This window comes from Pezoporus occidentalis, unplaced genomic scaffold (genome assembly GCF_034315485.1).
Source record: "Pezoporus occidentalis ecotype Australia unplaced genomic scaffold, CSIRO_AGI_Poc_V1 ctg100, whole genome shotgun sequence".
Classification (NCBI taxonomy): Eukaryota; Metazoa; Chordata; class Aves; order Psittaciformes; family Psittacidae; genus Pezoporus; species Pezoporus occidentalis.
The window spans coordinates 965,911-982,736 of NW_026912780.1; the positions used below are offsets into that span (position 1 = coordinate 965,911).

At 35.9% G+C, this 16,826-nt stretch overlaps 1 protein-coding gene across 2 annotated transcripts in view; it reads right to left on the reverse strand.

Moving 5' to 3' along the window:
• Positions 1-346: 346 nt before the first annotated feature.
• GXYLT1 (glucoside xylosyltransferase 1) overlaps positions 347-16,826 on the reverse strand; it is a 41,085-nt gene continuing 24,605 nt past the window's right edge. For both annotated transcript variants that reach the window (XM_062612336.1, XM_062612343.1), the window contains 3 exons: positions 10,137-10,260; positions 9,663-9,835; positions 347-8,159 (listed from right to left, as the gene is read on the reverse strand). In XM_062612336.1, the coding sequence (XP_062468320.1) occupies positions 7,998-8,159; positions 9,663-9,835; positions 10,137-10,260 (459 nt within the window). In that variant the 3' untranslated portion in view covers positions 347-7,997. The remainder of the gene's footprint in view (positions 8,160-9,662; positions 9,836-10,136; positions 10,261-16,826) is intronic.

Genomic DNA, 16,826 nt, shown 5'->3' on the forward strand with positions numbered 1-16,826 from the left:
GCATGCCCGCTCCAGGGTACGCTTTTGGCTGGAGATGATACAGTTAGCGCACCACAGCCAACAGTCCAGTTCTGAAAGCATGTACTTGGTGGCAGAAGCAATACTGGCTAATGGGCAAAATAGCCACCCTGACCCAGGAAGATCATCATGAAAAGAACAGATGAGGAGTGACAAACTCTTGGAAAAAACAGGCAGCAAGGAGACCAGAGGGGAGAAAGGAGTCAAGCCAGGAACAGCAACCAGGAAAGATGATCCCCATGACAGGCAGTAACCCCCAAGACATCAAGTTTACCCACAGCACTAGTGAAAAATATCAAATCAAATATAGTATACAACACACCCCGTGTAGCAAAAGAGGTTTTTATTTCTTGGGTTTAGATCTGCAATCCTGATTCGCCTTGAAGCACACTAACCATAGCATAAAAATGTAAAACAAAACAATAAAACATAGCAGAATATTTTAAGATTAAAAATCAGGAGGGCCAGTGACACATCAGAAACTGCATGAGATCATACTTCTGAAGTCCCACAATATCCAAGCAGAATGTCTCCTAGGCACCAGCTGCTCAGTGAGACAGAGTAGGTTAGCTTTAATTAAATTTAATTTCCTAGTCTTAAATCAGGAGTTAAAAACTGATTATATTGCTTCCATTTCCTTATAAGCCTAAAAAATACATGCCCTAAATACTGATTAATTCAACCACAAAGATTTGCACTTTTGGATAACTTCTACATCTACTTGTGTGTTTCAACGCAATTCATATGAATATTACAGACTGATTTAATGTGACTTGTTCTAGTAAAATGTGTTCGCAAATGACTGGCAGAACATTAAGATTCATAAGACACAGACATAACAGAAAAAAATGAACCTGTTGCACCCAGATCATAATTCTGAGAATGAGGATATGATATTAAATGACCTAGAGGAAGAACAGGAGAGAAAGCGACCTCCCAGAATATGAAGGTGTAGAAAATGTATTAGGCTTCTCTAATAAATTGTTCATCTCATTTGGTTTAATAATTTAATATGAACTAGATAAAACAGAAAAGCCATTCAGGAATAAACAAAAAGCATTTTCAGAAAGCTGTGTTCACTGCTAGAAATAAGTGAGGAAATGAAGGGCAACACAATCTAGCAGCACTTCTCTGAGTGGGGAGGAAACCACACAAGTTCCACAGTTGTACCTGTGACGTTACAGAAAGAAGTCTGAAGTGCAGAAACAATCACTAGCAAACAAGCTTCACAGTCCCTTTCTTTCCCTAGCAAAATTCTGTTTGGTTTTAGGGGGACATTCATTAAAGCAAACTCCCAGTGTTTTGCTTTGCTCTGAAAAGGCAAACAAATCTATGAATTTTGCTGTGGAAAACAGCACAGAGGGACTTTGAGTGAGAATGAATGTGTTAATGTGCCACGAGAAGCTATCAAGTTTATTCCCCTCTGGCTTTGACCCAGGGAAAGAAATCTGGCTTTTGTCCTGTTCTTTTTTAGGTGTCATGTGGAATTTGAAAGACAGCAGTGCAGGAACTAACACGGAGATCTGAATAACTGCATCTTTTTCTCTCCCTTTCAGCATGAGCAGTAGAAGACCACTAAAACCACTATCACTAAACAGCAGCAAATGGACAGTTATTGCTGGTTTCAAAGAGTTCAGGTAGGGGTCTACCAAGGCTGTACAGTGATGACTGATCGTTCCTTTCTTTGGAGTTCACAGTACACACAGAACCAGTCTTTTAGGAGATAGCCGCCCGTCCCTTCACGTAAGGGGTCGACACAGGAAAAGTCAAATGATTTGACTGAACCAAGGATGCTGACCCTTACAACTACCAAATCAGAAATTAAGACTCAAGGATAGAAGGGTATTTAAAAATTGTCAATTATTTTTCAGAAATAGGTAATTCTCTAGTTTCTGTTGTGAAAATGTCTGCAATTCCTTATCTCGCTGTTCTATCCTTAGAGCTCCAGTTGGAAACTAAAACAAGGAAATGAAATCAAGGCTAGACACCTAAAGTGGAAACAGATCAGGTCCCAGGTTTGCTCAAGTGAGGTGGCACCCAGATAAGGGATGAGCGTTTAAAATCCAAATCTAGAAGTGACAGTCGCTCTGCTTACAGGAATTTGCAGTCATATAGATCAAGCAGGCAGATGGCAGCCAAGCATCTATCATAAGAGAGGACAGGGACAATACTGATTCAGGGAAGAAACTACCAGTTGATCACTCATGGCACATAATTAATTTACTAAATGCTCAAAAATTCCTCCTGCCCAAACATCCTTAAATAACAATCTGAAGAAAATAAAGAATTCCAACCACAGTAGGACTATAGGTCCTCCTTTAATTACAGGTCTCCGCAATATCTCCCATCATTTTTATAAGCATTCGAATGAAAGAAGAGCTTAGGAATTATTGTTTAAAAGCAGTGCAGGGAAAAGGGGGAGGGGAGAAGAAAAGAGCCTTGTAGAAATTTGCCAGCAAATATACAGGAAGATGCACATTCATAAGTTTAAATGAGGACTCCAAAGAACTGAATGCAGCTGTGCATAAAGCAACTGCAAAGCTGAAGAGACACAACTGAATTTCTTCAATGCAAGAATTTCTGATTATTTAATATTCCTTTAAGGAACTTAAAATCTTAATAGGCCCACAAAGGCTTAAAAATGCAGTGGGGAACCACAAATCTTAAATTTTATGACAACCTTGGAGGACAAGCTGTTCTTACCTAGCTCTATTAAGTGGTTACAAGAGAGAGATTTTGAGAACTACTTTAAAATGAGATTTTCTCCTCACTTCCTGAAGTGGAACATTCACCATTACCTCTGCAAACATCATCTGGTTTTAAAGCTGAGCAATAATTTCTAGTAGTCTTCTAGGACTACAAAGCAACTGCATATTACTGAAGACTTGGCAGTTAAACACAGAAAGCAAGTTGTAAGGGTTTCTCTGTAGAGCTAAACTTGAATCAAACAACAGTTTCCTTTTTTTTCCAAGGGAACCTAAAGTGCATACATTTGTGTTTAATTTTTTTAAGATTTGACTTGCTGGGTTCATGCTTTGCCTGCTTTGGCAACCTGAACAAGTAACTTGGCTGTTATTTGTGCAAAACATTGTAAGAATTTTAAGTTATTCTTCTCAAATATAGAGATAAATTTAACTGGTGTCCTGGGTTCAGCTGTAACAGTTATTTTTCTCCTTTCCAGTAGCTGGTGCAGTGCTGTGTCTCAGCTTTAGTCTGAGAACAATGCTGACAGCAACAACTAAAACACTAGCATGTTAAGTCATGCTTACCCTTATCAAGGACTTTCCAGTCTCATGGTCTGCCAGTGATGAGGGGCATGGAAATTCAGGAGGAAGCAGAAACAGGACACTTGACCCAAATTAGCCAAACAGGTAGTCCATACCACAGCGTGTCATGCCCAGTATAGAAACTGGGGGGGGAGTCACCCAGAAGGCTGAGATCACTGCTTGGGTCAGAATGGGTATCGGTCGACAGGTGGTGAGCGGTTGTATTCTCTCCCCTTGTTATTTCCCTTATCATTATTATTAGTAGTATTAATTTTATATTATACTTCAGTTATTGGACTGTTCTTATCTCAACACTTGGGGTTTATGTTCTTTCAATTCCCCTCCCCATCCCGCCCACAACAGGGAGCAAAGTGGGGAGTGAGCAAGTGGCTGCATGGTTCTGAGTTTATGGCTGGGCTTAAACCACGACAGCTGAACAGAACTGAAGAGATGGAAGAAAAGATATCCAGAGATATCAGAAACATGACAGAAAATCACTTCAGGTTCCTTTTGAACAATGCAAGTTACAACATCACTTCTGAGTGTTTCTGTGCACAGAAGCGCTCAGACTGACAGCAACAGCTACATCAGATACATCTAAGCTCTGTTCCAAGATCCACAGTGATGAGAAGCACCTTCCCATTACTTCATACTTCTACTGTTTATGCTACAGCAGATTCTGCTTCCTGCTAGTGAAGAAAAAGCCATACCTTCACATTATATTTCTCTGCAATGTATTTTAGCACACAAAATTACAGAAGCTATCCCAAATCCTATCCATTCACAAAGTAGTGAAGTGGGCAGGGAAGCAATGATAATTATGGTAATCACATTAGATACCATGGGAGAGAATGTTTTAATAACTATTCATAATAGACAACTTATTTTTTTTTAAATGGAGACACAAACAGCCCACACATGCATTTAAATTATGCAGTATTCCACTTAATCAGGTAAAAAAAAAATGGAGTCAGTAAATGGATATTTCATTAAACCTGCTTGATAGTTGAAAATCTTTTAATTTGAAACAAAAAACAATCAAAGAACTTAAGACTTCTAAGAAATGGAAATTCCAGGTATGTCCATGTTTGGAGACACCTTTGTAAACCAGGCAGGAGAAACCAAAAGTCTACTGGTCTCCTACAGGTACGCTAAAAAGTAGAAGACTGATTTTACTATTCAGTTTCACCCCATTTAATCTGCCACAAATATCACCACATCCACAAACGTCAGCAAATAAGCAACAGTGTTTCATTCTTATTTTTGCTTAAAATAAAGAGAGGCTAATAATGCACATATTTATAATTCATTACACTTCCAGCTTGGCCTCTTCCCTGTTCTACTTCTAAACCTTCCAAGCAGACCCAGACCATTCCCTCCTCCCACCACTACACTGCAGTTATTTCCTCTTCACTGCTTTCTAGATGGGAAGTGTAATCTGGGAAGAGGAAAAGAAAGAAGACTGCATTCAAAGTCATCCTATTATGGAGAGGGCAGAATCAGAAGCATGGAAAGCCTGTGTGGTTGGAATATACCTAGTATGGACAGAAACATTGTACAAATCAACAAAAAAAAGTTCAGTTTTCCAAACATTTTGCCAGAAGTTTTCAATTTGACCAAATTTAGGTCAAACCCAGCAAAAGGCAACTCCAAACTGCTTTAAAGGCTGCTTAAAATCAGAATAAGGAAAAATATTTTTTTTTCTTATAAACCTCTTTTCTAACCTTTCTAAATGTAAATCAAAATCTTACCAAAACAAATTCAACTGGCATTAAAAGGTGACCTTCAGTCTGAATTTTGACAAAACTACAAATAACTGGAAAGACATTTTCATAAGGCTTGGTAACAGGCAGAGGTGCAAGTACCATAGATAAGGGTGCTTCGGTCTCATTAAGGGATAGCTGGCCTTTCATACTGTGTACAGAGACAGAACTTCAAACAAGCAAGATAAGACATCTTCAAATAGACCTCTACCATGAGACTCTGATCCCTCTTACACAGAGACAGAATAATGGTACACAGACATCAAGCACGATGAAAACATTTATCTTAATTTAACCCGAAAGTACATTTCCTGATGTTCACTTTTTCTATGAAACTTTACAATTTTGTTAGTATTAAAGAAATTTATAATAAATAAATTGGTAAAAATAGGATTTCTAAAGTTTCACAATTTTTCAGGTCCTATTTTGTTGGTTGCTTAACGTATCTACAAAGAAAGCAGTTTCTGAAACTAGATGGCAATATAGATTTCCTGTCTGTATCTAAGTTTCTACAAATGTGTGCATGTAATTTTATAAATCAGATATTAAAATGATTGGGAGTATAACTGGTTTCTATCACACTGCTCAGTATCCCAGGCTTCTCACTGTCTCTAAATGCTTTGTCAGTCAGATTTGTTCTTTAAAGGTAGGTCATCTTTCTAAATTTAAGACATAGGAACTACAGGACTAAACATTTATTCAACACAAATACTCCAGAGTTACATAATGGAAGCTACTAAGCACTTGATGTCTTTTAAGTTTTCTAAAGTGTTCATGAATTTTACTTGGGAATGGATTGTTGAGGTGAGCAGTTTACGTTTATATTAATGAAAATTATACAAAAACTATGGCATAAGACAGTATATTCTGCTACCTGTAATATGCTAAATAAACACTGCTTGAAATTAGCACAAAGTAAGAATTTTTATCCTAAGATAAGCTTCAACATTAACTCTTTTTGGTCTAATCCCCCACAAAGCCTGAAATACAAGAGGAAAGGTTGCTGCTGGTGGTCACATTCCATTTTTCCTAAAATGGCTTAACAGGATTTAAGCAGTATCTTCACATGCATACAACATACTAAAATTAAAATCAGATCTGAACATTTATGCAAAGACAAACAAAAAAAAAGGCCAAAGAAATATTTTTTAAATACAAAACACACAGGACAAATAAAAAAGAAAGCTGAAGACAAATTCATATAAAAATCAGTATTTATGTAAAAAAATAATGCACTGCATATTGTAAAATCAGTCAATAACCGTATTCACCTTCACACAGATTTCTAGATTTTCAGACTTCAAAAGGTGACATAGCAAGGAAAAGAGACCATAACTGCATGTGAGGCAGACTGCTTCCCAGGATCCATCCCAGAAATTTACACCCTGAGCCAGCAGGGAGATTAGGAGCAGAATCTAAACTCTGCTTACAATGGAGTGTATTTTGCACTGCTAAAGTATTCATCCAGCTCACATGGATCTGGGAGTCAGAACGAGCCCACCTTTGACATGGAAAGAGCCACAGAAATTCAGCTTCTAAAATGGGATTGGGATGAAGGTGCAAGTCAGTGAGTGGATCCTCCAAGTTCAACACACAGGAACTTTTCTGGAATCCAAAAAACTCACATTATGAAGACTTCATCTCAGACCAGTTATCCAAGTTCAAATATACTTTACAAATCAAATACATTTCAAACTATGCAAGTTTAAATAGTATTTCACTGTAACACTAGAACTCAGCCTTTTTCTTCATGTTTTCCTCTAAAAAAAAGAAAGTCTGTACTACATAAACAAAACAATTTTTTTTTTTCCACTAAGAGAACTTAAGAAACTAAAGAAAGCCTAATCCTTGCCTGCTGTAAATCACTATCAACCTACTGCCGGTAATGCATTCATGTAGTTGAGGGTTTTCCCCAAAACTATTTTAAAGCCATGTTATTAAAAAATATGGTAACAGGATATATCCTCTAAGAAACGCATCTAATACACAGTCTGAGGCAGCATCAGAACTCTTACTACAGCTCTTCACTTTTCGGTACTAAATACTCCATAATAATCATCAGGTAATAATTCTTAGTAAGGAAATACAAAAGCAACAGCTTTTCACTGGTGTTTTTTTTCCTACTTCCAAAATGCCTTATAAAGCTGCAAAACCATGTAATTTTTTAAAAGTATTATAAGACAAACATCTTCAACCTGATTTTTTTTGCTAAAATAAAACCAAAAAAGAACCACCAATCCTCAATTCTGCTCTATCTTTTGACCATGTTGAAACAAATGCTGTACATTAAAAAGTCTCTGCACCTACAGACAGAGAAAACTAGTATCACATACCGGTATTAATTTTTCAGAACATCGTATTTATAGTGTGCAGTTTACATCTAAGATATGCAAAACAAGATTGTCAAAACAGTACTTCAACATGTAAGAGATGAACACATAAAGGCACATACAGATTGTCAATTATTGTATCACATTTCTTTGAAAAGAGTGTTTTCTGCACTTGTAAACAATTTTGTTTACATAAAGGCTCACACCTTTAAAGTGAGGTTAGTGCTGCTGCCTCAGTTATTGCTACATTCACAGTTTAACAGAATTTCAGGCAATGAGGTACGCTCCCAAATAGAACCATCTTCATTTCTTCTTTGTTCATTTGATCATTAGATAACTGAATTATACAGACTAAAACTACTGACTGTAGAAGCCAGTAACACCTAAATCACTGTATTAACGATAAACATTAGCAGTGATTAAACTTCAAAAGAGCAAAAAGTCAGCTTTGCAGAAAAAAAGTTCCTGTTCTTCATGACAAGAATATTTTCTTCATTTTTACATACGCTAGTAAACTTTTATCTGGGCACAGTGAGAGCCAATTCAAGCCATATTAGAATTTTTGCACCTTCTGAGAAGTATGTTAATTCAGTCTCTTGATTTAACAGCTTGAAGTAAAATCACCTTCCCTTTGATCTTCTGGCATACAAGTCTCTTACACTTTTTGTCAGCTGCTTTATGAACACTTTGTATACTCTTCCACAGTATGTATGCATGGTTTTCCGTAATTCCAGTTCTAGGGGCTGCAACAGGGAATGAACCAGATCATCTCCAAATGAATACTGCAAGGAAGTTAAGGAAGGAAGATTAAAGGTCAACAGAACACAGAAGAGTATCATTATTCAGAGGGTTTTAAAGAGTTTTATAAAAATGCCTCTGAATGTTACATTTAATAAACCTTTAGAAAGCAAGTACATTTAAGAACTCATCTTCTTGAATGCAGTATTTGAAAAACAACTCTAAACCAAGAAATATTCTCTAATGCTTTTGATAACCTTAACAAGTGAGATCTTTAAATACAAGCAAATGAAGATACCCCAACAGAATAGGAGGAAATTTGAAATTATCTTATTAAATTAAAAATTAACAGATCTAAACATGATTTCTAGTAATTTCTTTGTTAAACAGTAACTTTCTTGAATAATAGATAACTTTTAAGGAATACACTTCTTATCAAATTATAATGAAATACCAGTATGAAAAATGGTACTACTGAAGTTTCATTAAACTGAATGATGGTCGAACGCATACTGTGTTTAACATGGTGATGAAATAAAGAAGTCATTAATTCAACAGTGAAATAATTTTTATAAACAAATGACAAGCTAAACCAGCATTTCACAGTAACGTAATTTTGTTCATCTTATTACCACTGAATCAGCAGCGTTTTACATATTTTCTCTGCCATATTCATAAACCAAATGGGATAATAAATAAAAAGAAATATTTTTTCTTCTGTTTTTGACAATGCTCAAAGGAAACAAAGAAATCATATTTTCATGGAAACATATTAACTTTCTGTGCAATGAATTCTCAGACCCTCAAAAGTACTTTTCTTCATTTTTATATCCATGACAACATGTAATAAAGCACCATTAAAATATACTATTGATTTTTGAAGGTTATACACACACAATAGCCTGCTACATTAATATGTGCATCAGTGCTAAATTTTACAGCTCTTCTGTGAGTACACTGATGCAGTGATAAATAGTTTATTAGATGCCTTATTTGCAGAATGAAAACAAGTCACTGCGCTTAATATTTAAAGGAACAGCAACATATTAACACACTGAATCTCTAGAAAAGGTCAAAACGGTACCAAGAAAAGATTTTCTACAATCCAAATCTAACTTCAATATTGCCATAAATACACACAAACTATGGGAAGAAGGTCAGGGTTTTTTTTCCTGCATTTTAAAGTCTCCAGAAGAATGAAGCTTCTAGCAATCTCCAAACGCTCATACAAACAGCTTACCAGATGTATTTATTAAAGGAATGGGAATAAAGCCTTTTAAGTAGACATTGACAGCTACAGGCAATGTTTTAGAATCCTAACCTAGGCATAGTCTACACTATGCTTCAGAACATGACCACCACTGGAATTCTGTATAAGCAGTAAATGAAAACACTGTGAAACACTTAACGTCACCTAAAAGAGGAAAAAAAAAAAACTTTGTTGCAATCAAGGTATCAACAAAACCTACAAAAATACATGCAGCACTGTAGATAAAACAGACAAAAAAAAGGAAACTTTTCACACGTACAGTGTTGAAAGCACTTACATTTTTTATCGCTTCATAGACAGCCCTAAAAGTTGGCTGTTTTTCATCATGGTAAACACCTCTGTTTCCATGAAGAATAAATATACCCTCTTCTTCGGCTTCCTTACAATTGCTTCCATAGATGCAGTGGTCAGGGCGATAATTCCATTGGCAAGGAAAGACATAAAGACTTTCTGTGCAGAAAAACGAGAACTCTGGATTAAATATCAGAATAATTTCAGGAAATACACTAATCTTCCCCTTTTTTTTCCTTAGAGCTCCTTCATAAATTTCTGTAGTTATTTTGAAACCGAACAGTTAATTACACTCTAGCAAGCTCCAGTGCTAAATAAACACTTGAAGAAAACATAAAGCAGCAACAAGTCCTTTTAATACTTTCACAAGAACTCTTTCACAAAGCACTTTCCATGATTTTTTAACATCAGAGAAAAGATCAACTTTGTCATGTTTGACTTTGAATAAATGTGGATTTACCTGGATTGTGGAAAAACATAATGTTCAATAGGTCCTGATCACCCCAGGTTATGTTCAACTTGTATTTCTTCAGCAGTGGCATAAGAATTTCTCCCCACTGTAATCGGACTGGTGTCATATCATTCTATTAAACAAAAAGCAAAATGACACACATTCAGGACAATTACTCCTATTAAGATGGAAATGCCCTACAGAATCACAGTAATATGCTTTTCAAAATTACAAATCTCAAATGCATAGATGATTTCTTCCTTTTAAACAAATTTGCACATCTAAGGAAAACAGTTACAGGCATTTCCAATACGCTTTCCCTCTCAATTATTATAAGGAAAATTATATGCATCTCCTACTTCTTATTTAACTGACACATTAGTTTTTTGTATCCAAGATTTCCCTCTAACATCTTAAGCCAGGAGTGCTAAGAAATAGCAAGGGCTTTTTATACAGCAGCAGGCTCTAACACAAAAACTGTATGTAAGTAATGCACCTAAGTAGACAAGCACATTTCATGCAATTTATCACAGAGTGCTAATATACACAGGTTTTAAAGTTAACTTCGAAAAATCAAAACAGATCAATATAAAATTAATTATTCAATAGTTTCAAATACATACAGCTGAAAAATACTGGCTACAAAGCCGTGTGCAAAAACTAACAGAAATCTTTCAAAGGTTTTCAAGAGAATTTTCATTAAGTTGAACTGATTTTTTTAGTTACTGACCTTGAACTTCAGCAGCAAATGCATAACTTCTCATTAGCGAAAGGCAGTAAGACCCTAAATCAACCACTGTTACTTAATTCACAAATTCTTGATTCAGTAAAATCACTTCAAAGGGAAAGGAGAGTTCTTTGAGGTTCCGGCTGAGGAGGTGGTATGTGGAAGAAGTGGGCCTACACTGAACTCTGCCTTACCAAAGGTGTTACCCTCTTCAGTGTAACAAGGTTACACGTTCTAAAGCTTATTTCTCATCTTTACACATGTAAGCTCAATTAGAAGAGAAAATGAACAAGGCTGCTCACACTGTACCTCCTACATCAGTTGGGAGAGTGAGGATGAAGTAACATGAAGTCCCAAAGACAGAATATTCCTGAACAATTACAGGAGCGTACCTTTGATGCTTTCCAACCAAGATGAAATAAATATATATATATATAAAAAAAAAAATTAAAATTGGAACCCCAGTATGGTTTAGGATCTGTACACAGAAACACCATGCTAAGAAACAGAAAAGATCACCAGGCACAAAATACTCAGTTTAGAGCTATAGAATCTTAAGAGTTTTTTAGAATTCTCAGAGCTTTCCACTGACTAACTTGAAAGTGAAAAAATTGGCAGTCTGGTTTTGAGTCTTTCCTCAAATCATTTCAGCCATCAAATATAAAGGGCTTTCAGAATTGAAAACTCAAAAAAAAAAAGGAAACACTCTCAGATTTTAGACAGGAATTAGTACAAAAACGATCTAGAGCTTATTTTATGTAAGAAGCTAAACATAATATTACAGTCCCTTCTGTCCTAAAAAATTTATGACTGTGATTGCTTACAAGTATTAGATGAGAGCAGACATAAGGAATGTACAAAAGAATTCTCTAGCAAGAATTATCGTTAGGCTCAGTGCAATGTGACTAAACAAAAGAAAAACACAGCTTAACACCAAGCTGAAACCTTACAAAAAGCAAATCAATCCCACTGAATCACAGTGGGTAAAGATTACTCTCTCACCTGCACCTTGCCATCCACAGAATTTTACCCTGAGGCTTAGATTCAACTCTAAGAATTAAAAATAGAACTAAAAATTAGCTCACTGATACTAGGATAATCATAGGAGAATATACAGTGGTAAATAAACATTTTAGAGCAACCCATAAAAATATGACTTCAGATTTTTAAAGTGATTATTTCATATAATTTTCATTTAACTTGTACTGTTTTAATAGCAGTGAAAACCAGAGTATACATACCCCAAGGAGATGCAAAGCAGTTATAGCATTGCCAGATGTCTAGAAGCAATACTCCTTGAAAAATAGCGCTATCAGATTTAAGAATTGGAAACTGTGATATTTCAATAAACTCTGAATAAACAGAAAAGTTACGTATTAATTTATTAACACTGATGTGTAATGAAACCAGTGAAGGAATCACATAGCAAGACAAACAGTTTGAATAGTTATACAACCTCCTTCTTCAAAATTCTATTGCAATTTGTAGCAAAGTCAAACAGTGTGTAAGGCAGACTACTCAAGTTCAACCAAAATTGATGACAGAATTGCTTTTCAAAAGTTACTTAAGTAAATATGAGAAAAATAACTCTATGACAGCTTAAGGATTTACAGAATATAAACCTCCTTTCCAACATTCAACAAGGTGCAAAGAAGTTTGAGAAAAAGAGACCTACAGTGGTAGTGGGCATTTCTGTGATGCCAGTAAGCTGGTACAGACAGGCTCTTATTGAACCCTCAAAACTCTATTTTTTGAACAGAAGAAAATGTGTAACAGCAAAACATAGATAAGGACATTTAAGATATTTTCCTACCTGAGTTTTTCTGAGCAGGATTAGTTACTGTGCTGTAATTAGTTTGGCCATTTTGACTGTCCCAAGAAGACTTTTGCCTGGCCAAGTCTAAAGTCAGACTTAAAAATCTATTACATATAGATTGTAGCAACCTAGTATTACCTTTCTCTTGGTAATAGCCACTGGATTTATATGGATAAGAAGACTCTTCTTCTTGCATTAACAGTGTAGTGCTAATACTGACTAGATGTTTTTTGTGAGATAGTTTACTTCACTAACCCAGCAGAAAGATTTCTTTTTCCTATTATTACCAAATTTAATTGAATCATAGAAGGGACCAACAAACACCAGAGGCTAGGACAAAGTAAATAAGAAAAGCAGAAAAAGCAGATGGTAAGAGATAGGAGCCTTCCTTTTAGAAGGAGTTAGCTCTTGCACAGGCTCACCGTATTTCCTGGATCTATAGTCTTAAGCAATACTGAATGGTTTAAAAAAAAAAAAAAAAAACAAAAAAGAAGTGTATAATGGCTTAGGTCACAAAAACTCTCTGAACTTTACATTTTGGGTGCTTTTTTGTCTGAAGTATACCCATGAATCTCTCCTTTTCATACACTATCTGGAGTTATTTTGTGTGCAGCTTGTTTGATTTTCTAAGAGCTCTTTCCTTATTATGACTGCTCACATCTTAGGCACCACAACTAAGTTTCTTAATACATTTGCTCAAAGTCATTGTTCTCTTAAAACATCATATCTCTGATATTTGCTATATCTGTTCCAGTCTACATGTATACCTTATCACCTTTTCCATCTCCTAAATACTCCTGCATGCTTTACATTCCCATTTTAACTGCTGCTTAGCAAAGACAACAGACAGGCACTAAACGTCAGAAACTCATTACTGATTTTAGTCTTATGTCCAGTTTGCACTTTTTAATGACATTACATTAAAAAACGTGTGTGCATGTGTATGTATCTGTACCTACATATACACATGTGCTTATATTATATACAAAGTGCATATATTCATAATGTATATATACAGACAGTCTCAAAATACACAAGACAAATAAGACAGATAGAACCAGGAGTGACAACTTCCATTAGGCACCACAGATAGCAAAGTAGCTAGGATGCTCGTCTAAAATGAATAGACCTGACAGCCCGGAGAAGATTGAGGCTTGAATAAATAAGCGGATAAAAGAAGACTTAATCCTGAAACAATACATGGAACCACAGGTTTTCTGCAACTCACGTGAGCACTATAAATACTGGTTAAAGTCTCCAGTTCTTTTTATTTATTCATCTTCTGGTTCCTCCTGACTTTTACAAATCAATGTGACAACAAAAGAAAGATGCTTAAAGGCACCAAACAGCTCCAGCCTGTTGTTTCTTCAGCCCAAAATTACAATAGACAAAGAACCTACAGTTTTAAATACATCACATTGAAGGAATATCCTGATTCAAAGCTTCCACTATTTAGACAAGTGCTCTAGCCACCCAACAATCATACAAAAAGGTCTATAGGCAGCTTTTTAAAGATACAAAATTTCCTAGAACTTACATACTCTGAGGAATTTGTTGAGTCTCTTGAATGAATATATACAAATTTGACCTTCCTGTAAGTAAATGAAGCATTTTCTAGTTCTACTGTATTTGACTGGAATAGTTAATGGGACACAACATGGGAAGCTTGTGCATCTTAGGGCCTTGTGATGCTCTACAAGCTTGTGGGACCACACTCTAGGTACTAGGGGAGCAAAAAATTAAATGATTCCCCTGCTGAGTGCTCTCCAAGCCAACTTCTCAATAATCAATATTATATAACAGAAACTCATTTCCTGCTTAGTTATTACCTGGGCTACACTATCTAGATATGAGAGAACGATAAATCAGGCACTATCATTCCTAAGTTGTACATAACCTAGTAGCTCCCTAATTAGACACCCTCAAACTGTTCTGACTGGGCTAAGCATGCTACTACAAGCCTGATATTACAGGACACTTCCCCAGTGTGTCCAACAGGTGGAAGGACTAAGTCAACAGCATGAACACAGTTCATGAGGTAGTCTCCCATATAAAATAATTCTGAGCCTTCTAGTACCAAAAAGTGTCCACTGATAATATGTTGGTCACTGTCAATAAGGCCTAACAAGAGTCTAAGCAAGGCCGTCACACTGGAGTAAGTATCTCCACAAATTCAGAGCCTGAACAAACAACAAACACAATACTTGCCAGAAACATACAAAACAGAGGCAAAACACCTGGATGCTTAGCTCGATGCTCAGCATTTGTATGCAAGGGCCTGAAAGATACAGGGGTAAGGTTTTAAATCTAGAAGGGTATCCATTTCAAAACGGCTCAGCTGAACCAGGAAATCCATATATGTCAAACACCATGCATCTGAACATTACATCTGTGTTTCATGCTTAACATAATCAGACTAAGACTCCAGGGAAGATGTACAGGATCATGAAAGCAGGGGTAAAAAAGGTATAGGATTAGAAGGAGGAAGATAAAATTAATGCATGAAATAAGTTCTTAGCAACCATGTTAAAAGCTGTACACAATCAAAAATTTAAAATGTAGCATAAAACCACTCAAGTATACAGAACAAACCATCTTCTTATTTAGGTCTGAAGTGACAGCAAAGCCCTGGGAAGGATTCCAAAGAATGATGAATAACAATTAAGGGCAGAAAATCCTGTATTTCTAACACTTAAAACAACCAAAGTGAAGCAGAGGAATGGCTTAATTGCCATATATATATATATATATATATAAAATCTTTTGTTAACTAAAGCCATCAGAAAGGGCTTTGAATCATGTGCCTTGCTATTGGGAAGCTTTACTCTGTTTCTGCTTGCACAGTGCTGGGTTGCTCACTCCAATCTCAGCTCCTTACCCTTAATTGTGTGAATGCTAAGCCTGCAACTCATCAAGCAGGCTTGCTTAGCACACTACATTCTGAACAATTTGAGAAAGAGCATCAAGATTAATGTTTTCAGGACAATTCAAGACTTCTTTTTGTTCTGATTCCTCACTACAGGAAGTCCAGTGGCCCATTTAGTCAGAAACTGTACATCATGTTATGCTGAAGTTTGTCAGTAGAATCCTGAGAAAAGCATAGGGATTTGTGCCTTGCCTTACCGTTGAGGAAAATGCTCCAGCCCTCTAATATCAAGTAAAAAAAAAATCCATTTTGAATTTCTAAATATTCATTAATTATTTCACCTACTTAAATCTATATATATCAGCCTAAATTCTAAGAAACCACCATTTACAGGTGATAAGGAGAAATGACTTTATATTTTCCTCTAGAAAACTGCAGTTAATTTGGAAGACAATTTTAGTCTCCTACATTATCTATATACTGTCAAAAATTTTAACTCCAATTTTGGTAAAATTGCATAAAGTTTCCAATAACTTGATAATTTCAGTTACACTGAGAAGCCCAAGCAGAATTCTGACACAGTTTTTATAAAACACCTACCTTCTCTCAGAGTTTACTACACTAAAAAAATTATCACACAGAAATGCATTGTCAGAGGTTAAGACAACACAGTTTTCAGTCCCACATTTTTCTCATCATGTTTTTCAATATTTTTATTTCTCCGAATACTATAAGCAGGGAAACAAATAAAAAAGTAGACAAGATTCCACTGATATACACAGAGAAACTTTCTTCTTGGGAAACTACAGCTACATAGTGTAACTACCAGAACTTCCTACTTTAACTACAACTGAGATAATCCATTCTCCATTTACCTTAAATTCTCTATATTTCCATAACAAAAATATATAGCAACAACATTAAGATAAAAGCTAAATGTTTCTTGAGCTGGAAATCAGGGAGAAGCAATGTCTACCGCAAGTTTATCAACCCTGGCAGCGTTCAAGGCCAGGCTGCACAGGGCCTTGGGCAACATGGTCTAGTGGAAGGCATCCTCGCCTGTGGCAGGGGGGTTGAAACTAGATGATCTTAAAGGGTCCTTTCCAACCCTAACCATTCTATGATTCTAAGTTTATATTGCCCCTCTTAAGGGTGTACCTTCCTATAGCTTTAGACTGCATCATTACTTTTCCCTAATCAAACTTCTTCAACAGAAAAGTACTTTTTTTACCCCAGCATAATCACACAGCACTGCTTTGTTACTTGTGTTTCAAGTACCAAAGAAAAAGC